Genomic DNA, 22,841 nt, shown 5'->3' on the forward strand with positions numbered 1-22,841 from the left:
TTTGAGCAAGGTCACACCCACGTGTACCTGTGCTGCGAGGTCGGTCCAAATCACCCTCCATCAAATGCCCCCCACTCCCTGCGTGGGCGGCGATGACCCAGCGCGGGGAGGTCATGACGCGCCAGGTGGATTTGGCGTCAGTATTTATGCCGCTTTGTCGCGCGCTCCGTCCAGCTGGACCGGTCTAGCGCCCGGTTCGATTGATAAAAGTCCCGAGTCATGTCCAGATCATGCATGGACTTCATGCGACTTGGACTTCGCGGACGTCAAAAATGCACTAAACCGTTTTCACCTCGATGAACCCGCAACTGTGGCTATAAATAGGGGGACCCTTGGTCATTTTCTTCGCCACAAAGCTTTCGTCGTTAGCGTTTGAGCTCGCACCAGAGGTCTCTTAGCTCGGGTCTTCCCGTTCATCCTATTCTCCCAGTCCGGTTGCGTTTTCTTTTCCTTCAGTCTGCTATGTCGTCTAGCGTAGACAGCCTCATCGACGAGCCCGAGGTGGGTACCTCGGCTCGGGGTGTCTCTTCTGCCGCCTAGCCATCCGATGTACAGGTGGCTTCGGGTCATCTGGTATCCACTTCCCACCGAGGTTGGGTGCCAGATCAGTTCGGCCCTTCCACCATGACTGTGGAGAGACTCCAAGACCTCATATAGAAGTTCCATCTTCTTGGGGAGTACTCTTACAGTCTTCCTACCAGCAGTTTCCCATGGGAGCACGGTCCTGATGAGATCATGGTCTTCAGGGAACAATTAGTAGTCGGGCTCCAACTTCCTCTCCACCACTTAATTTCTGAGGTGCTAGTGCACTTCAACATAACCTTGGACCAACTTCACCCAAATTCCATACGGAATATAGTTAGGACCATTTCTCTTTGCTTCGATCGTTCTCTTCCTATTGACATGGACATCCTTAGCACCATTTTGGCCATAAAGAAGAGTGCTTCAGGCACTCTCCCCGGGCACAGATGGTCTTACTACCTGTCTCCCCGCCCGGGGTTCAAGCTTATGCATAGACTCCCGAGTAAAGTCCTGACCTGGAAGCGAGACTACTTTGTGGTTCGAAGCAGCACGAGGTGGCCCTTCCCTACTGACTGGAGGGTGGCTGTTCAAGACCCCGGTGTCATCTTAGATGGGAAGACCAAGAAGGCACTTCAGATGTTGGCTCAGCTCGGGTTAAATTATAAAGACTTCACATCCGAACAGAAGCTCGTCCAGGTCGGCTTGAGCTCGGGTAGGTTTTGCTTTACTTCGGCCTTTTGCACATATGCTTACTTCGGATTGCTAATGCCGTGTCTTGCTGCAAGTCCCATGGAGGCGGAGAGAATAGATAACCAAAAACTCTTCCACCAGATGAAGAGAAAGAAACGCGTAGCCAAGAAGGCACGTGTTGAGTCCCCGTAAGCCTCTGCCGAGGCCCAACCTCCACATACTTCAGCTCTGGGGCCCGAGGTGGTAGCGGAGCCTGTCATCGTCTTGGAAGGAGGGGCGATGCCTCAGAGGCCTGAGGTGGTAGCAGAGCCTGCCGTTAGGCTCACCGAACCTGCTGCCAAGCCCACTGAACCTGCTGTTGAGCGCGTTGCCGAGGCTTGTGCTGCAGGGGCTACGGGGCTCATCTTGCCGAAGCTGCCGCCGAGGCCTCTGAGAGTTCCACTCATGATGTAGAGATGACGGCGTCTAGCTCGAAGGGTCAGGGAGGTCAAACCGTCCTAAACCCCCATTACAGCCTGAAGAAGAGCAAGCTGGCTGCATACCCGGGGGAGGTCAGCGAGTGGGCTGATCTCACTCCTGGTCAGCTCAGTGCCCGAGCTGCACCCATACTATGGTGGTGAGTCTCTTTTTTCCCCCTTCTCTTTCTGTTTTTTTACTGGTTTCTCTCTTGACTGGTTTCCCTTTTGCAGGTGAACTCCGCCATTCGCACCTTGACCCTTCAATCAGATTGGCACCTGAAGCGGACTCTGGAGGCTGAGAAGTCATCCCGCGCAGCCCATACTGAGTTGAGGGCAGCTCGCTGTCAGGTCCACCGCCTGGAGAGTGACGCCTCGGCTTAGAAGAGCTTCATCGAGGTTTTAATGGCAGAGAAGGGGGAGCTGGACCGAGACAAAGATAAGCTGAGGGCTGAGGTAAACGGGCTCAAAGTCGGTCAAGAGGCCTTAGGGCTTGAGGTGAACAGCCTCAAGGCCGAGCAGGATGCCCTGAAGCTCGAGATTAAAGGCCTCAGGGAGGCAAAGGGGAAGCTGGAGCACGAGGTGGAGTACCTCCAAGAAGATATAAGAGAGAAGACCACGATCTTCGAGGGTGCTCTCAAGGAGGCCAAGACTCAGGCCATCATCGACTATGTCAACTCTTCGAGGTTTGACGATGTGATGACCGAGGCCTACCGCAAGGGCTTCAAGGTCAGTCTGTGACTAATCAAGCACCTCTACCCCGACCTGGATACGAGCGCCATCACCACTTCACAGATCACTGACGACATCGAGCGTCAGTCAAAAGATGATTCAGATTCTAAAGATGAGGGCGCCGAAGATGAAGCATAGGATGTTGGTCCAGTTATTGCCCCCGAGGAGGTCCCTAACAGAGGCAACGAGCTTCCGAAGTAGTTTGCTCCTTGTATTTGTAAACTTAATCTTCTCCCTTTTTCTTTCTTGTAATCAAGACGTTCTTAATGGAGCTTCCGAGGTTTCTTCATTAGCTCGGCGTTTCAGCCCTTAGGCCGGAGGAGTGGCTCATGGCCCACCCTCGGAGTCTGCCCATGCCATAGAGACGATTGGGTCCTGTTGTGTCGAGGTCATATTAGCTCGGTATTCTGACCCTTAGGCTTTGGGAGTGGCTCGTGGCCTACTTAATTCTTACAGATAGTATTGTCTTAGGTTGACAATATTCCATGCCCGAGGTACTTGTTTCCCTTCGAGGGACTCGAGCTCGTATGTTCCTTCCCTAAGCACTCACTTCACTTGGTAGGGACCTTCCTAGTTGGACTCGAGCTTGCCAGCGCCGGGCTCAGGTACCATAACTTTACGAAGGATCAGGTCGCCAACGCAGAGGTTCCGCCTCTTGACCCTGGCGTTATAGTATCGAGCTACTCTCTGCCGGTAGGCTGCGGTCCTAATGTACGCGAGGTCCCTTACTTCGTCGAGTAGATCGAGGTTGGTACGTAGCTCATCTTCGTTTGTCTGATCACTGTATGCTTCTAGTCGCAGCGTAGGTATTTCGATCTCTGCGGGGATCACTGCTTCGGTGTCGTAGGTGAGATTGAAGGGTGTTTCTCCCGTGGCGGTCTTCTCCGTTGTTCAGTAGGCCCATAGAACATTGGGTAGTTCATCTGCCCACAATCCTTTAGCTCGGTCCAACCGTGCCTTTAGTCCGCGGAGGATGGCTCTGTTCGTGACTTTTGCCTAACCGTTTGCTCGAGGGTGTGCGACTGAAGTAAAATTCTATCGGATTCCCATGTCTTGGCACCAGTCTTGAAATTTGATGTCCTCGAACTGCTTGCCGTTGTCAGAAATCAATACCCGAGGTAATCCGAAGCGGCACACGATGTTCTTCCAAAAGAAGTTTTGAACATTTCGGGTTGTGATCGTTACAAGGGGTTCGACTTCCACCCACTTGGTAAAGTAGTCCACTGCTACTACTAAGAGATTCCTTCCACCCGTTGCTGGCGGGAATGGCCCGAGTAGATCGATGCCCCACAGTGCAAAGGGCCACGGGCTGGTGAGATACTTGAGGTCGACTTCCACCCACTTGGTAAAGTAGTCCACTGCTACTACTAAGAACTTCCTTCCACCTGTTGCTGGCGGAAATGGCCCGAGTAGATCGATGCCCCACAGTGCAAAGGGCCACGGGCTGGTGAGATACTTGAGGTCGGCAGCGGGTTGGTGGTGAATATTGGCATGTCTCTGGCATTTGTCACATTTTCTAACGAGCTCAATAGCGTCTGTCTTCATTGTTGGCCAATAATATCATTATCGGAGTGCCTTCTGGGCGAGGGCCCTGCCCCCAAGTGCCCGCCGCACAACCCCTCATGAGTGTCGTGGAGTACGAGCTCGGCTCCGGTAGGTCGCAAGCAATGCAGATAGGGGAGTGTGTAGGATCTCCTGTACAACCGTTCGTCTATCATGACGTATTTGGCTGCCTGGGGCTGCACCCTTCTGGCTGCATTGCGATCTGCAGGGAGGGTCCCGTGTAGCAGGAAGTTCGCGAGTGGGTCAATCCAGCTCGGCTCTGCTTGAATGACGGGAGCGACCTCCTCTGCCCCCCCGAGAATGCTAGGCCGAGACAAGTCCTCTATATACACGGTTATCATGGTGATGTCATTGGCGCTGGCGAGTCTAGACAGGGCGTCGGCTAGGGGTGTTCACGGGTCGGGTTGGGACAGTTTCTTGGGATTTTCCCAACCGACCCGACCTGGTCGGGTTAGCTAAGGTGGGAACCGAAACCGACCCACTGACAGGCCCAACCGACCTGGTCGGTTTGAGTATGGTTGGGTCGGTTTTGGTTTTGCTCCTGTACAAAACCAAATAAAATCTGAATTAGTTGATAATTTGATATTCAAGAGTCCAAGATAAATCTAAATTTAATTCAGGTAAAGAATAAAATCAATAAATTCTTCATGTAAAAACAAGTGTCAATAATGGGCCTTCTAGAGTAAAAAACTAGGTAAATCTAGGTAGGTAAATCAATAAAATAAAAATTTAGAAACCTTATAAATTCTAATCTAGGTAAAAAACTAAAAAAGGACACCTAACTGAATTCTAATTGTAATTGCCTAATGGGCCTTCTAGAGTTCTAGTTCTAGTAGAAGTCTAAAAGTAGAAGACTAGTAGGAATTAGGAAACTACTCAAACTAGGAAGTAGGAACTACCAAACTAGTAGAATACTAGTTCGGTTCAGGTCGGGTTGGTTTCGGTTTTCACGCAAGAAAACCGAAACTGACCCGAGATTTCGGTTTATATATGTGCCCAACCCAAAACCGATCGGTACGGATGAAAACCCGGCCGACTCGGGTTGGGTCGGTTTGGGTTGGTCGGTTAGGTTGGGTTGGGCATTCTTATGAACAGCCCTAGCGTCGTCCTCAGCGTTCTCCGACCTTGGGATTTGCCTGATGAAGTGTTATTGGAAGTTGAGCAGGGCCTCCCTGACTTTGGTCAAGTAGGCAATCATGGTTGGCTCACGAGCTTCGTACCCGCCAATGACCTGGTTGACCACGAGCTAGGAGTCGCTGCAGATAACGATGTGCTTGGCTTTTACTTCTCTGGCTAGAGCTAGTCCAGCTATCAATGCCTTGTACTCCACTTCATTGTTAGATGTCGCGAACTCGAAGCGTAGCGCATACTCCAGTTTCGTGCCACTTGGGCCGTGCAGAACTATTCCAGCTCCACTGCCATGTTGGTTCGAAGAGCCATCTACGTGAAGGATCCAAGGCTCTTCATCCCAGCTCGCGTTTGGCCGAACTAGGAGAGATGCCACACTGGCTACTACCTCACGGGGCTCGGACTCGATCGGCCTAGGAGCTTCGGGTTCACCCGAGCTAGGAGCCTTGTGCTCAACCGGCCTGGGGACTTCGGAGCTGAATGTGCACTCGGCGATGAAATCTGCTAAGGCTTGGGCCTTAATGGCAGTTCGCGGCTTGTAGTGGAGGTCATACTCGTTTTGCTCAATGGCTCACTTCGTCAGCCGACTAGAGACATCGGGCTTAAGTAAGACTTGCCTCAGAGGTTTATCGGTGAGAACAATAACAGTGTGAGCCTGGAAGTACGGGCGGAGCTTCCGAGCAGCAATTACCAGTGCGTACGCTAGATTTTCTATCTCTGGGTATCTCTTCTCTGCCCTCTGCAATACTTTACTAACATAATAGATGGGTCGTTGAACCCGATCTACTTCTTTCATTAGTACCAGATTGACCACTTCGTCGCTTTCCGAGAGGTACATTTCTAAAATATCGCCCTCTTCGGGACGGGTTAAGATCGGCACACTAGCGAGGTATTTCTTGAGCTCGTCAAATGCGAGCTGACAGTCTTGGGTCCATTCGAACCCTTTGCTCTTGATTACCTTAAAGAACGGCAGACAGCGGTCCTCCTTCAACTTCTGGGGTGGTCTCATATCTAAGATGGCCTTAACTTTGTCCGGGTTGGCCTCAATGCTGCATCGGTTGACGATGTATCCTAGGAACTTGCCTGAGGTCACACCGAATACACACTTGTTTGGGTTCAGTCTCATATTAAACTTACGCAGAATTTAAAAAATAGAATGCAAATCTTGTATTAATTCATGTGAGAATTGAGTTTTGACGACCATGTCGTCTACATAGCATTCTACTTTTCTACCAATTAATGGCGCAAACAACTTATTTACAAGCCTTTGAAAGGTTGCCCCTGCGTTTTTCAACCCGAAGGGCATAACCTTGTAACAGTATAGACCGAACTCCGTGATGAAGGCAGCCTTTTCTTCGTCCACCGGGTCCATCTTGATTTGGTTATAGCCCGAATAGGCGTCTAAGAAACTTAGAAACTCGTGCCCTGAGGTCGTGTCCACCAAGCGGTCAATTCTGGGGAGCGGGAAGCAGTCTTTTGGGCAAGCCCAGTTTAGGTTGGTGTAGTCGACGCACATGTGCCACTTGCCGTTGACCTTCCTTACCAGGACGGGGTTGGCTACCTAGCTCGGGTAATGGACTTCTCTTATGAAGTCAGCTACGAGGAGCTTCTCGACCTCCTCGTCGACCGCTTTCCACCGCTCCGGGGCTAGGTTGCGTTTCTTCTGTCTAACGGGCCTAACTACAGGATCAGTATTCAGCTTGTGAGTTATAAGGTCGAGGACTATACCAGGCATCTCTGCCGTGGACCATGCAAAAATATCCAAATTTTGAAGTAAGAAAGTTACCAGTTCGGATCGTAAAGGTTCTTGGACGAAAGCGCCAATCTGAAGCGTCCGAGCTGGGTCTACTGCCGAGGTCGGAACTGTGACTGTTTCTTCCGTGGGTGCGGCTCGTTCTTCGCCTTGCTCCGTAGGCCGCTCCAGTTCGAGGTCGTCAGCCACCTTGGTCTTTCCCTTCAGGGCGGTGACATAGCACTTGCGGGACTCGAGCTGGTCGCCCCACGCTACCCCCACACCGAAGTCTATAGGGAACTTCATTGCCAAATGGTAAGTGGAGACCACTGCCCGTAGGATATGGGTGATCGGCCGAGCTATTATGACATTGTATGGGGAGGGGGTCGCGACCACCAGGAAGTCGTGGCTGAGTCTAACTACGTAGGGCCATGTGCCAACTTTCACAGGTACTGTTATTTTTCAAAGGGGTCGGACTTCATCTCCGCTGAAGCCCACCAAAAGGAGTGTCCGCAGGTTTCAAGTCACTTTTCTGCAACTGAAGCTGGTCGAATGCAGCTTTGAAGAGGATATTTGCCGAGCTGCCCGAGTCAACGAGTACGCGCCTGACCTCAAAGTCGTTGATCCTCAGCTTTATCACAAGTGCGTCATCGTGGGGGTAGTGGACCCCTCGCGCATCATCTTCTGTGAAGAAAATTGGCTCTTCTGTCCTCTTCCACTTCGGAGGATTCCGTTCTTCCTGAGCGGCTTCACGAACTGACGTTTGAGCTGCTGCTGAAGTGCAACCCACGACAATTGAACCTCCCACTATAACGTGGATGGTGCCCCGGACCTGTGTCTCTTCCGGAGGCTGCCTCTGTGGCTGCTCGGCCAGCCTGCTGTTGGACTCTGGAGCATCCTTACCGTGCTTCCCTTGCCGACCTGCTTTATTATTATTGTTGTTGTTTTGTACAAATTTCCTTAAATATCCATGACGGATGAGTTCTTCAATCTCGTCACGGAGATTTTTACAATTTTCGGTACTATGACCGTGATTTTTGTGAAAGCTACAATATAGATTCTTATTTCTCTCATTAGGATTTCCCCTCAAACGGGGTGGCCACTTCACATACGGAGCGTCCTTGATTGCCATTAGGATTTTGGCCCGCTTCGTGTTCAGTGGGGTGTAATCAGTTCGGTCTACTGCAGGAGCTCGGAACGACTAACCTGGCTTTGCTCCCCGAGCTGCATCCATTTTCTTTCGGTTGTCCCCTTGGCTGGAAGACTCTCCTTCCCTCTTCCTCTTTTCGGGCACGCTCTCGCCCTTCTGGTTGATCTCCTCTTCGGTGGCTATGAACTTGTCCGCAAGCTTAAGAAAGTCAGTTATGGTCGCTGGTTGGTTAACGACCATGTGCCATTTGAACTCTTTGTGCATCATGCCTTTCTTAGCTACTGCGAGGCGCATGGCGGGGTTCAGGCGTGGTATCTGCATGCAAGCATCGTTGAACCGCTTGACGTAGCCCCGGATGGATTCTCCTTCTCTCTGCACTATGTTGAGGAGGCTTTCTTCAGTTCGCGGGCACCGCTTACTAGTAACAAAGTGGGACGTGAAAGCCTACGCGAACTGCACCCAACTTCTTATTGATCCGGGCGCCAGGTTCCGGTACCATGTGCGGGCTACTCCTTTGAAAGTGGTGGAGAAGGCCACGCACATGCACGACTCACTTGCTCTTGCTAGGTGCATCTGCGACTGGAAGGCATCTATGTGATCATTTGGGTCGAACGACCTGTCATACTTATCAAGAGGGGGAGTTTGAAATCTTTAGGCATTGGGACTCCTAGGAGCTCGGGATATAGGGGGGATTGAACTGAAAGGATGGGTGCCTTGACCTCACCCGAGCTTACCTCTTCTTTGCCTCTGAGCTCGGGTAGGTCGTGGGTGGCAGACCGGCGAGCTCGGCGGCGGCGTCTCTACTTCTTGGCGGACTCGGCATTCATGCTGCTCACTTCTGTACTGTCAGGAATGGTGTGTGCAGGAAGCAGCTCAGGCCACCAGTGATGGCTACGGATAGAGGGCTCCTGCTTGGACCTGTAGCCAGGATTTCGGATCGGTTTTCCAGGAACGGGGTACCAGGCCTTGAGGGCTGAGGCGACGTGGGCCTGGCGAGCTGAGGTCCTCCCGACCTGACTGCCCGTGGCGAGGTCGGAGCGGCCGATCTTTCTTGTCTACCGCGGGAGGAGGCCTGGCTCCTTGGAGGGTTCTGGGGGGCCTCTCCTTGGCGAGATGGGTGTTCCTCCTGACAGTGAGACCTAGCTCGCTGCGAGACTGGATGCCAAGGGGGAAGCTGCGATTGCTAAAGCTGAGGTTGAGGTAACTGGGGAAATTGCTGCTGATACTAATATTGGGAGACCTGGTGCAACATATGTTGTTGATAGAGCTGAAATTGTTGGAACTATTGCATTTGGGCCTGCATGGCCCGCATGCACTGCATCAAGTCCTCCAGAACGGCGCGACAACAGGTGCCACTGCAAGAGGCACATTCAAGCTAGAGATTCCATCCGCCGAGAGGGGGATGGTGAACTATCCAATGAGGACAGTAGGAAACTGGGGTTGTTCCATGGAGTTATCCATCTCCGTGCTTCGTCCGATGTTGCTAGAGGAAGCCATGAGTGTTAGTTTCTAGAGAGTAAAGAGACGTGAAAGTTTGGAGAAAGGATTTTCAAAGCGCTTCCCACAAACGACGCCAATTGATGTCGCGTGATCTGGTCACTCCTAGCTGGCACTCACGTGGCTCCAGAGAGGTACCTGAAACGAGGAGGAAGAAGAAGAATTCCCGAGGGGTTTGCCCGGGGGAAACGCTCTGACGATTAAGTTAGTATTCTGTGTGAGAAGCAAAGGGAAGACAAAGGCTAAGAGTGCAGATTGCGCAAGTGGTTCGAAGATACCTTGTTCCTTGAGAATAAGCACCTTATAACAGAATTTTGTTGTACCAGTCTCTCTGGCTTCTGACAGGGCAGGTATAACCGCCATTGTCAGTCTGCCACAACCGTTACAGGCAAGGCTGAGGTGGCACGCGCGGGGCCATCGTCGCAGGGTACGTGCCTCTCAGGTGTAAGGCCCCTTTTAAAGGTGGCGGGTGCGACGATGTCTGACGAGGGACATGGCTGCTGTCCCAAGGTTTGTCAGGTACGGTGGTCGGGCAGGAGATCTTTTGGCGGTACACCTAACTACCCTTTCGCGAGTTACCCTGTGCCGGGCTATCCCTTAGGCGGCGAGCTGCCAGTGGCAAGCTATGCCGAGCTGTCTGGCCTGAAGTGTTTTCACCCTGGGGTGTCTAGAGGTGGGTCGGTGAGCTCCCGTCGGGGAGTGTTCCGAAGTCCATCGGGAGGAGCTCAGGTATCGAGAAAGGTCAGGGTACCCCGACCTCGGGGCACCCCGAAGTGCCTTTACCCCGGGGAGGAGATGCAGGCAAGACGGCTTCTAGCGAGTAGCTTATCCGCCCAGTTGCCGAGCTCAACTCGGTGAGACGCTCCCCCCGAGTTGCGGTTATGTCAGTTGCGTTGTTGCGCTGAGTCACTGCTTCAGCAAGGTCACGCTCAATTGTACTCGTGCTGCGAGGTCGGGCCAAATCACCCTCCATCACCTTTCTTGGCTTCTGTGAGTCTTACCGCCGGGTCCAGGTCGGGGATCTCTAGGCAGGTGTCGTTGAAGCATTTGATGTAGCTTCTAATTGACTCCCCTTCTCTCTGAACTACGTTGAGGAGACTCTCATGCGGCCTCGGGCACTTCTTGCTGGTGATGAAGTGCGAGGTAAATAACTCCATGAACTGTAACCAGCTCTTGATCGATCCCGACGCGAGGTTCTGATACCATGTCCAAACTACTCCCTTGAAAGTAGTGGAGAAAGCTACGCACATGCAGGACTTGTTAGCCCCAACTAGGTGCATCTGGGACTAGAAGGAATCCACATGGCCATTAGGGTCAAAAGACCTATCATACATGTCCAAGGGAGGCCTTTTAAAATCTTTAGGCATCGGGGTCGCCAAGAGCTCGGGAGATAGGGGAGATGACTCGGAAAGTAGGGGAGGATCCACCTTTGTAGCTACCGAGCTTGCCTCCTCCTTAACCATAGCCTGTTCTTGTTGGTTTGGTCCCACTGGTTGGTTGTTTTGGGCTGAAGTATGGCGTGCCTTGCGACGCCTTCGTTGTTGCTTCTTGATCGGCTCGACATTAGTGCTACTGATCTCGGTATGCTCTGGTACTGTTCTGCCGCGAGGTAACTCCTGGTTCCTCGTGGAATTCTAGGGCTGGTTGTCACGGATGGAGAGGCCTTGCCTTGAGTTCGTACACAGAACTCCGAACCGGCTACCTGCGAGCGACCCACCTCCACCTTGCTGCAACTGCCGAGGAAGATTGGCCCTGTTAGGTTGGGCATCTCCATATCTGTTTCCGAGGTTCCCTTGCGAGGCAAGTGGAGTGACTTGACCCTCTCCCCTCCCATGAGGTGAGACCTGACTCCTAAGAGGAACTGGGACTTGGGAGGTCTCTTCGCCTCGATGGGGAGATCGAATGCTCTGGTTCACGCGAGGTGGTCTATTCTGATTTTGTTGGGCCTCCAGGTGCCGAGGTGGAACCGGCTGTTGGCTCTACGGCAGTGAGGGGAAGTGCTGCTGGTACTGCTGGTAGAGCATGTATCGCTGGTACTGCTGAACCTGCTGCATTTGGACCTGGATGGCCCACACACACTGCCCTAGGTCATCGAACTATGACTGTCCAACTCCGGGGGGAATTACAGACGACTCAGAGAAGGTTGCGCCTACCACTAGGGGAAGTGGGGCATTCACTATTTCACTTGTGTGGTATTTGGTGGCATGGTCAATGTTGGAACCTCAGCCGCAGTAAGCGGAATGGTGAACTGGCCAATGCACACTGAAGGAAGTTGAGGTTGCCCCTCAGAGACGTTCATCCCGCTGCTCTGTGTGGCGTGACTGGAAGATTCCATTGATTCAGAAACTTGATAGCTTGTAAAAGGGATGATTTTTTTTATCATGTTCCCACTGATGGCGCCATTTGATGTAGTGCGATATGGCTGCTCCCTGCTGGAGGATGATCTGGCTTCCAATCGGGCGACGAGCTAGGTGAATCTACAAGAAAGTATCAGAGAACCCGGGGTGGCTAACCCGGTGAGGTCACTCCGATGCTTAAGTTAGTAAACTGATGCGAGCTGAAAAGCTTTTGGAATTTAGAGAGCTAGAGAGCAAAAAAAATCACGCGTACCTTGTGTCGTTGGGGTAGGTGCCTTTATATACTCGAGTAGTCGTGGGACTTACGAAAGAGCTATAGGATCTCCGGGATGTGGAGATAGGGTTCGTTCCGCTTCCGAAGGAGTACTATATGGATAAGGCTTATCATCTCACTTCCGACTCTGGTGGAGTCGGTATGAGTCCTTATCGTGATCTCAGAAAAGTCGGTATCCGTTGGAGAGACCTCTGGAGTTGGTTATGTGGGAGGCGATTACGTGGCGATTCGGGTTGTTAGTCTCGAGCTGGTACTTCGGTTCTTTAGTTTCAAACTGGGTTGAATGCCGAGGTGCCTCGTTGCTAGGGCGACTGTCCCGAGGTGACCCTATACCGAGGTGATCAGATACCCGAGCTCAATTGTTGCGAACTAATTATGGTAGGCTGAACTGTCATCTCTTGATAAGGTCGTGTCCACGTGTCCCCTTTTCGCTAGGTCGGGCCAAATCACCCTTCATCAAAAGATATCTTCCCCCTCCTCAAGCGAAGAATGAACAAAGTTTGCTGCTATAGAGTCACACACCGGTGACTATTTGTAACCCTAGATTTCTTTCCCATTGACTATTTGTAACCCTCCTCAAGCGAAGAATGAACAAAGCGAAGAATGGACAAGTGGTACCACTTGTAACCCTAGATTTCTTTCCCAATATCTATTCGAACAATGATTATCCCTCTAAATTTTTTTTGTTCGAGAAAAAGGATCATCGTCTTCGTCAAAATTTCTCTATAGCAAGGTTCCCTTTGCAGGAACATTTTGTCTTGTCGAACAGGAAGCAGGCATCCGCGCGGGAGATGGGATTTTTTTTATTTCCCGCATTTCTCATTTAGAGCGGTTCGTTGTAAGATTATACCGATTTAAATCTGGTCTAAATACAAAATCCGCCGAGTATATTATGTTAGACCGCCGCATCAGTGTCTAAATATCTTCAGATGTGAATTCACAGCCCATCCCTGCATGTATTGAGGAACATTGGGCAGCCGATCCGATCACCACCTTGGAATGTCTCAAATATGACTCTTTGGAGCCTTCAATGGTCAGGTCTGGTTTAGGGGACATCATGGACCAGTTCCAATATTAATCAGTCTTATAAAATAGGCCAGATTTAAAGCGATTAAACCTGACATCTATAATTATACATGTGATATAATTAATCGGTCAGGGCTATGATTATTTACTTCTTAAACAGTTGATGACCTCGGCAATATTAAATGGAATTTTATTTCCACTTTTAATGAATACAATACAAATAGAATATACAAGTATATATGGATGCCCCTTCAGACACCAAACTTACACTTTAACATTAATACAATTAAACTCGTGCACTTAGATTATTATGCACTTATTGCAATTTCTATATATACATAATATGATTTTCATTTTTCAACCAAGGAATAGAATTAACAGACATATTAGACGTTCTATATTGTATTCTCCATGCCAACTCTACGAATTGATTACTTAACCAACATCAGTGGCCGTATCATAGCGTTATCCTCATGGTCCAAGATCTGCAACAATTAAGTAAAAGAAAAGCAGAACACACAAAGTGAGAACATAACTGATCAGATAATGTAGAAACAGAGCCATGGCCGCTAATTTGTAAAGAAATCAATGAAATATGAGCAACATAAATTAGGATCAAACATCAAAGAGGCGGTTTGCTCACGTGACAATGGTAGACGAAACCGGGTTGAGCAGTAGCGTCGAACGGATACGGCGCACCGGTTTCCACTAGATTAAACTTGACGACGATGGTTGTTTGGTATCCAGGCTCTATCTTCACCGCGTTCTTCCATGTTCTCTCGTTTTCCGGTATCTTCACCAACATTCCGGTCGCATGGGCCTTCACATTGCATGCTACTGCGTCGTTCTTGGTTGTCATGCAAGCTTTGAATGCATCCAAGTTCACCAGCTCCTGCACCTTCACTGCTTGGAACATTGCCAAATGAAGGTGCAACGGGTGATTATCGGGGGTCAGGTTGATCACCTCCCACACCTCTGTAGTGCCGGTTTTTGGTGTCTCCATCGCCGGATCTTCCAATCTTTTGCCGTTTATGTAGAGATGGGTCGGCGTGCCGGCGTTGCTACTGTACTCGTGCATTACTATGTACCTTCTTTTCGCTGCACCGGCTGTTCTCGCTGGTTGATACTTTACTAGAGTTGCCGGGATCTTTGATCTGTCCGGTTGGCTAGGGCTTCCCGGTTCAATGACGAACTTCATGATGTTTCCGCACAGATCATCCACGGGCAAACCGATCGGGTATGGGTATGGAGCATCATTGGTTAAAATGGCCTCGTTGGTGGTTGAAATGGAAAAATCAATTACAACGTCAGCAATCTCGGATGGTGATAAGAGTATGTTCTGTGTGCGCACGGGTGAGGGTAGGTAGGATGAGTCGGATCCCACCTGGACAAATGTGAGCCGGTTCGATAAAGAGAACCGGAAGTATCGTGCATTGGAGGCATTGATGATCCTGAACCGGTACTTCCTCCGCTGAACCTTGAGGATTGGCCAGGCCTTACCGTTAACCACGATGGCATTACCGTAGTACTCTGGCTGCCACTGAGGGTGGATCGACGGGTTAGTGCCGGTGTGGTTCATGTAAAGGGATCCATCAGTTGCAAAGCTCCTATCGAAAACGAACAAGTGTCGGTCAAATTCGGGTCCGGATGGGAGGTTTAGTTTGGCATCTAGTTTTGGATCACGGATGACGTAGGCGCCAATCAGGCCTGCTAGGAGATTGGCACGTGTCAATCCGAGAGCATGATCATGGTACCAGAGGTTTCCGGAGTGTTGGACATTAGGGTAGGTGTAGGTTGGTTTGGACCAGGCCGGTCCGGTCTCGTTGAAGTTGGAGGTGAACCAGGCAAAGGCACTACCATCGCTTTGTGGTTCATGGACGCCACCATGGAGATGGACGACAGCGGGGACACCGCCGTTGTTGGGAATGGCAGTGGGGACGGTTGGATCCCAAGGGAGTATGTGTCTTTGAGGGAGGTGATTTTGCCACGTGACGTAAGTAGGGACGCCTTGGAGAGTCTCAATAGTGGGACCGGGTACAGTGGCGGTCTTCTTAGATTTTCCATAAGCAAAAACTGTGGTGGGAGGCAAGTCTCGGTGGAATTTCTGCACAAACCCATAAGATATATAGAAGAAAATGTTAATTAACAATAATATATGCATGCATATATAGGATTATTTATTGATGAATTGAGAACAAGTAACAAAGTCATGAATATCCCATGGTCCACCCCATTAAACCACATGGTTGGATCATATATATATATATATATAAAGGAAATAGTAGTCAAAGTTTTTAAAACCGAATGGGATAATGAATGGTTCATGGGTCCGGTTTTCAGGTGGTTTTATAGTCCGACCATTCAAATCGAATGGATGAACTGTTTTGACAAAAAAATTGAAAAATAAAAAAGGCCACAAACCGTTAAATGATTTAAATGGTTTAATCACCTAGGTCAGCGATTTGCTGACCAAATCAATGGTTTTGGGCCAAAATTACTGTTCTGAGGCAAAATTGAATCAGTCAAATGACCGGTTTCTGATTTTTCTCTGGTCCGGTCCGATTTTAAAAACCATGGTAGTAGCTAAAATACGTACCCATTTCTTCTGGAACATGCCAATGGTGAGATGGGCTGGAACGGGTGAGCGGTGTCGCATTGAAAAACCAAAGACTTTGGGCATTTGAGGGAGTTCATCCACGAACATTTGCAGAGAGGAAGCCACTTGACGTAGAGTTGCTGCTTCAGTTATGGGACCCTGCTGTGCCTGGGCTTTGAAGAAATTTGCTGCAATCATCAACAGTACTAAAGGGACGAACAACAATTGATGATGATCAATCTTCATCATTTCCAGCTGGGTCGTACTGATCAATCGTATCGCGCGCAATAAATTCTGTGACCAAGAGGATAGAAGAGAAGAGGCGTGTGGCTTACACAAGATTAATTTGGATTTAGGAATGAATGATGTCAAGAGGTTACAGCCATCGCCCTATATATAGATAGATAGAGAGAGATAGCACAAACATGGCGTCAGGTTTACGAAACGGGCTTCCCTCGTTTCAACTTCCCTCTTAGAAAGAAAGATAAAAAAAAAAAAAAAAAACAGAAATAGTGTTTTCAAATTCAAAACACCAACGACGTCATCTTGTGCTTCTATCCAAATTGACCCTCTACCCACTTTCAGTCAAACATTTTGATAATGAAGAAAAATCCATATAAAAAATTAATTGCTTAATTAGTTATGGTTATAATAAATGATTATGAAACAGCGACTTATCTGTTGAACACAAGTTTTGGATTATTAGATATATATAGCTGAAAGAAAGGGGAAAAGCAAACAAAAAATAATTGGCTTTAGGGTTGAAGCTAGCGACAAGGGAAGCTAATTAATGATTAAGAATATTAAAGTTCGTTCCGCTCTCGTATGTCTTTGCTTTGAAAGGGAATTGTTCATTGTTGCCTTGTTGGTAGGTGGTGGATGACTTGACGACAGAATTGAATTTCCACTTGGCTAAGGTTCTCTGCGTTTCCAATCAATCTAGTATGCACAAATTAATACTACTAGGCTAGGGCCTCGTCTTGAAATTCTAAATAATGGACAATCGAACCAGCTTCATCAGATATCATCAAATCAAACGAGTGGTATCCTTGTTTTCGGACCTTCTATTCCATATCCATGCATATATTTTATCATTTAATATTTTTATGATCTTTGAAAGAAAAATAAAACGAGCTAGATAGATATGGAATAGAAGGTGCGAAACCATTTAGTTGGTTCAGTTTTTTTAATGAAAGTTCGATTTTAGTTTACTACTGGGGATCTTAAAGGTGAATGCTTAGAGAATTTTAGTTGGAAATATGATGTCTATCATAATCAAGTGCAAAATTTTTGCCCTTTGGATGTTAACAATAGATATGACAATTTTTCCCATCCCTGATGGGATCCAACTTTTTCGATTCGAAAGAGTTGGAGATGGGGATTGTTTTGACGGGGTGGAAATAGGGACATGGATTAATAGGTATCTCTGATCGGGGTCAGGGAAGGGGATTGAGATCCCCGCCTCACCCTAACCCCGATTCTATATATATATATATATATATATAAATATTATTTATATTAAATATATGTGTTGTAATATTATTTCTATATATCAAAATATATTTAAAACATTATTTATAATTAAAGTTATTTATTTATTTTAAATAAATTTATTTTTCAAAAAAAATACTATTATCTAAAAAGATTCAGGGATTTGGGTCCTCGAGGGGAATCTATCCCCGTTAGGGATCAGGGATGGAGGACAAATTTTATTCCTAACAGGGATCAAGGACAGGAATAAGATTAATTTCAGAATCAAGATCGAAAACATATATGATCCCCACCCCGAATCCACCCTTTGCCATTCCTAATTAACAAAAATATGAATAAAAATCAACCAATTTTATAAAACTGGGATTCTTCTTGACCAGTTATATGATCGATTTTTGTTACCACAAACTTTTGGAGTCTAACCGAGCCGGCAGTGAACACAGACTGCCACCCAACGTCTCCTTGTGCTTCTGTCCAAATTGACGGTCCACCCAATAATTGGTCAAAATTTTTGATAATGAAGAAAAATCCATATATATAAAATTGAATAAAGTAATTTAATTGCTTTGTTATGGTTATAATTAATGATTATGGAACACAGACTTATCTGATCAACACAACTACACAAGTTTTGGATTGGAGATTGGATAGCTCTAAGAAAGGGGGTTGAAGCAACAGGAAGCTAATGATTAAGAATGGTTTGAATTTGAGTTGGTTGCGCTCTAGCTTTGTTTTTTCTTTAAAAGGGATTGTTCATGGTTGGTAGGTGGTGGATGACTTGATGGAGGAGTAGCCAGATTGGAACCCACATGTCATGATAGAATTTCCACTTGGCTATTCAGGAAGTAGAAATCAAGTCGCCCAGGTGGCAGGTTTTTCAACGGGATTACCATATATGTATGATTGTATTCTAGTGGACAAAGAAACCGGTTTCAGTAAGATACCATCAAAGGAATGTGTGGTATCCTTATATTCGGACCTTCTATTCTTTGAATATATCCTTTAATTTAATGCAAGTTTGATCTTTTAGCTTGGTATTGGGAATCTTCTTCCCTCTAGCAGCCCGTACGCCGTAGTGTGTGGTAGTATTGGGCTGCCAATATATATATATATATTAAGAACCTTCTTAAAGTTTCTGATAATCATAAAAACCTCCTTATTGTAAATCTCCCTTCTATTTAAAAAAAAAAATCAATAAAAACCTCCCTTCCATCAATGATCAAGACGAAAAACATTAAACTGATTGTATTTTTTTTAATTCCTATTTTACCCCTCTAGCTACGATGCATGGAACAACATGAGTTCTCTTTGCGGCGGCGATCCCTTTGTTTCTAGTTCCAGTCCACTCTATCATTTCTTTGGCGAGATCCCGGCGTCACTTGGGAGATTTCCGGTGATGGTGAGCTTCAATATGAGTTATAACAACCTCACCGGAGAAATCCCTCGGACTGGAACTTTTGCAAATCAAGACCCGACCGCATTCCTCCACAATCCCTGCTTGTGTGGATTTCCTCTCCGAAAACCTTGTAGCGGGAATCGCCAAAAGAACACCTCAGTGAACTAGAAACAGACAGCGGTATTTGATACCGCTCCGAAAAACAGGATTGAAAGCAAGTTTAATAATCCTAATTGTGGTGTCATATGCCGCCGGAGTCGCAGTAGTTCGTTTGCTCCTCGTCTATGTATATTGTAAAACAAAAGATTCAAAAAGTTGGTAAAGGAAAGTTGGGCGGTGGAGGTGAAGGAAAAATTGTCTTCTTGCTCTTGTTGGAATACATTCCTGAGCAACGACGATTCAGAGCTGGAGTCTGATGAGAAGGCAGGAAGTAATAAAGGAGGAGAAGGTGGTCTGGTTGCAATCGATAAAGGGTTCACGTCCTGACTGGATGAGCTTCTGAGATTGTCGGCTTATGTTTTGGGTAAGAGCGGATTGGGGGTCGTATACAAGGTGATGTTGGGTAATGGAGTTCCGGTAGCGGTGAGGAGATTAGGTGAAGGTAGAGGGCAGGAGTATAAAGAATTTGCAGCGGAAATACAGGCGATCGGACGGGTTAAGCACCCCAATATTGTGAGATTAAGTGCTTATTACTGTACTTCTGATGAAAAGCTTCTCATCTCTGATTTCATCTCTAATGGCAAATTGGCTTCAACTCTTCGCAGTGAGTTCTTCTCCAACTTCTTTTCATTTTCAGTTTTTTGAGTTTCAGACTCGAGCTTGTCGTACAATTGCATTTAATTTGTCACAAGTGTTTCATCACACGTGTAATGGGACATGTGTTAGTGATTAAATGCAAGTGCAGCAGATTCTCACATGTGTAATATTATTGTTTGTGAACATACATCCTAGGTCCTACCATACAACAATGAACGAGCACTTCGTGCAAGAGAATATGACCATTGGATATTAGATATAGAACATGGGACGGTTGATCGATCTCCTTGATGGAGACGGTTGATCGATCTCCTTGATGGTGATTGATCTCTTTCAATGACGGGAAGAAAAGGGGTATTTACAGATTAATTACGGTCTATACTCCCTCGCAGGAGCTAGACACTGTCTAAGACTAAGATGGGGATTGCTGTTTGTTGTGGCTCACATTTGGGATCTCCCTGGTTGAATAGATTGAAGAGATGGGGTCATTGTGGCCCTACAATCTTTTAATGTTGTCCCATTTTTTTGATCGTTTCTTGAGTTTTCGGTTCTATAGTCCTCAATTTACTCATTCCATGTAGGGCCCCAATCATCCTCCTGAGAACAAATTCACTAGGAACTGCGCAATCGGCTCGTCTTCTCAGATGCCCGGAAAAATCCCAACATGCTCAAAGCTCAAGTCCAGACGTGAGCCTCACTGCTTTCGCCACCACTAACTGATGATTCCCCAATAGCGATTCATCCGCCGCTGTTCAACAGGGTGAGTGATGCTGTTGTTGTCGTAACTTAATCACCTGGAATGGAATCTAAGTCGCCGATGCTGAAATCTCTCCTGGACTGTGCCCGACTGGTCGATTCTACACCCGAATGAGCCGTCAAACCACTTATTCAACTTGGAGAATCAGTGTCCGAACATAGCGATCTGACGGAAAGAGTTGTCTTTTATTTCACTAAAGCTCTTTACAGTCGGGTTTCTTCAAAAATTGGGAGAACTGCACCAACATTTGGAACCTCGTCGGAGGATTTCACACTCCCAATTTTTTGCCTTCAACTCCACTGCCCAACTTTCCTTTACTATTGCAGCTGCAACTTTTTGAATCTTTTCTTCTATGAGCGAATGACAATTGCGACTCCCGCGGCATATGACACCAAGTGATACTGGAACTAGAAACGAAGGGATCACCATTGTAGAGAGAGAACTCATGGTGTCATGCGTCACAGCTAGAGGGGTAAAATAGGTATTTAAAAAAATATCATCAGTTTAACGTTTTTCGTCTTAATCATTGATGAAAGGAAGGTTTTTATCGTTTTTTTTTTTTTGAAAATAAAAGGAGGTTTTTTTTAAGGAGATTTTTATGATAGTCACGAGGTTTTTGTGTTTTACCCTATATATTATAGCAAAGACATCAAGAAATTTTCTCATTTTTTTTCTTATTTTTTATTATTTTTATTCTCTGTCATTTTTTTTTGAAACAACCAATGAGATGCACTTTTCCAATAACCAAAATAATCTTTTCTCCTAAAATTTTTCTTTAACAACCTCTCCCACTATCTCTCACTTTTACCAAAATTATCTCAAATTCATATTTATCTTCTAAATTATCTCTAATTCTTATTTATCTCCAAAATTATCTCTAATTTAGTAGAGAGTTTCTCTCATAAATTATCTGTAATTCCTATTTATCATCTCCCCTACTTTTTATCTATATATTAAAACAAAGCGGTCAATAAATTTTCTCTTTTTTTTTTATTTTTTGATTTTTTTTATTCCATGTCATTTTCAAGACAACCAATGAGATGCATTTTCCCAATAACTTATATAATATTTTCTCCTAAAATTTATCCTAAACTACCTCCCCCACTTTCTCTAGAATTATCTATAATTCCTATTTATCTTCTAAATTATCTCTAATTCCTATTTATCTCCACAATTATCTCTAATTTAGTAGAGAGTTTCTCTCCTAAATTATCACTAATTTCTATTTATCATCTCCCCTACTTTTTATTTATATCTATCTAAAGAAAGTTTGGATTGAAAAATTTAAGAATTATTTAAATATTCTAACAAAATTATATAATAACTTTAAAATATTTATTAAAAATACAAAAAATAATTTTATATTTTACCAAATATATCACAAAACTACGTACTAACAATTTAAATAATTTTTTTCTGTATTATCAATTTAAATCCTTTTCAAATATTTAATAATATGTAATAGCTTTAAATAAATAAAATTCAAATAACAAAAAAATTAAATGTTTTATAGATCATTTAAATATTTAAATAACTAAATATTTATCATAACTATATTCTAAATAGTCAAAATAATGAAATTATCTAAAAAAAATTATATTTTTACAAAATATATGATGAAATTATGTCACTTTTTATTTTTTTTTTTGAATTTTTTATTTTTTTATTCCATGTCACTTTTAAAACAACCAATGAAAAGCACTTTCTCATAACCTAAATAATCTATTCTCCTAAAATACTTCCCCCACTCTCTCCAAAATTATCTCTAAATCCTATTTATCTTCTAAATTATCTCCAATTCCTATTTATCTCCAAAATTATCTCTAATTTAGTAGAGATTTTCTCTCCTAAATTATCTCTAATTCCTATTTATCCTCTCCCCAACTTTTTATAAATATCTATTTGGCAACAATGGTTCCAAACAAAAATAAAGGCATTCTGAGAAAACGGTGCTCCAAGCCACACATATCAGCAGCACCATATTCTAAGAAAACGTATTGTAACTACAGCATTGATGCCAAACATATATTTAAATTCTGCTTTTTTGGATCATCAATTTAAATGTTATTCAAATAACATTTTTATTTGATTATATTTATAGTACAATTGTTAAAAAATATATATATATATATATATATATATATTAAAAGAAAGTGGTCAAGAAATTTTCTCCTTTTTGAAAATTTTATTTATTTTTATTCCATGTCATTTTTGGAACAACCAATGAGATGTACTTTCCCATCACCTAAATAATCTCTTCTCCTAAAATTTATCCTAAACTACCTCCCCCACTATCCCCCCACTTTCTCTAAAATTATCTCTAATTCCTATTTATCTGCAAAATTGTCTCTAATTTAGTATAGAGTTTCTTTCTTCAATTATCTTTAATACCTATTTATATCCTCTCCCCTACTTTTTATCTATATCTATCTAAAGAAATTTTGGATTGAAAAATTTAAGAATTATTTAAATATTCTAACAAAATTATATAATAACTTTAAAATATTTATTAAAAACACAAAAAAAATATTTTTATATTTTTATATAATATATCACGAAATTATGTACTAACAATTTCAATTATGTTTTTCATGATTATCAATTTAAATGTTTTTCAAATATTTAATAATATGTAAAAGCTTTAAATAAATAAAATTCAAATAACAAAAAAAAAATTAAATATTTTATAGATTATTTAAATATTTATCATAACTAGATT

General features: G+C 45.2%; 1 protein-coding gene across 1 annotated transcript; it reads right to left on the reverse strand.

The window, feature by feature from the left end:
• Positions 1-13,521: 13,521 nt before the first annotated feature.
• On the reverse strand, positions 13,522-16,288 carry LOC148879511 (multicopper oxidase LPR1 homolog 1-like). The gene is made up of 3 exons (XM_088966295.1): positions 15,723-16,288; positions 13,770-15,230; positions 13,522-13,611 (listed from the first exon to the last, which is right to left on the reverse strand). The coding sequence occupies exons 1-3, from the start codon at positions 15,969-15,971 to the stop codon at positions 13,558-13,560; spliced, it is 1,764 nt and encodes a 587-aa protein (XP_088822421.1). The 5' UTR covers positions 15,972-16,288; the 3' UTR covers positions 13,522-13,557.
• Between the last annotated feature and the right edge of the window lie 6,553 nt (positions 16,289-22,841).

Source organism: Nelumbo lutea, chromosome 1 (genome assembly GCF_056320005.1).
Source record: "Nelumbo lutea isolate HS-2025 chromosome 1, American lotus-T2T, whole genome shotgun sequence".
In the NCBI taxonomy this organism is placed as follows: Eukaryota; Viridiplantae; Streptophyta; class Magnoliopsida; order Proteales; family Nelumbonaceae; genus Nelumbo; species Nelumbo lutea.

Coding starts and splice junctions, on each gene's coding strand:
- LOC148879511 (XM_088966295.1), bottom strand. CDS start 15,971: ATGATGAAGATTGATCATCATCAATTGTTGTTCGTCCCTTTAGTACTG. Junction 15,231..15,722: donor GCATGTTCCAGAAGAAATGG/GTACGTATTTTA, acceptor GGGTTTGTGCAG/AAATTCCACCGAGACTTGCC. Junction 13,612..13,769: donor GTTTCGTCTACCATTGTCAC/GTGAGCAAACCG, acceptor TAATTGTTGCAG/ATCTTGGACCATGAGGATAA.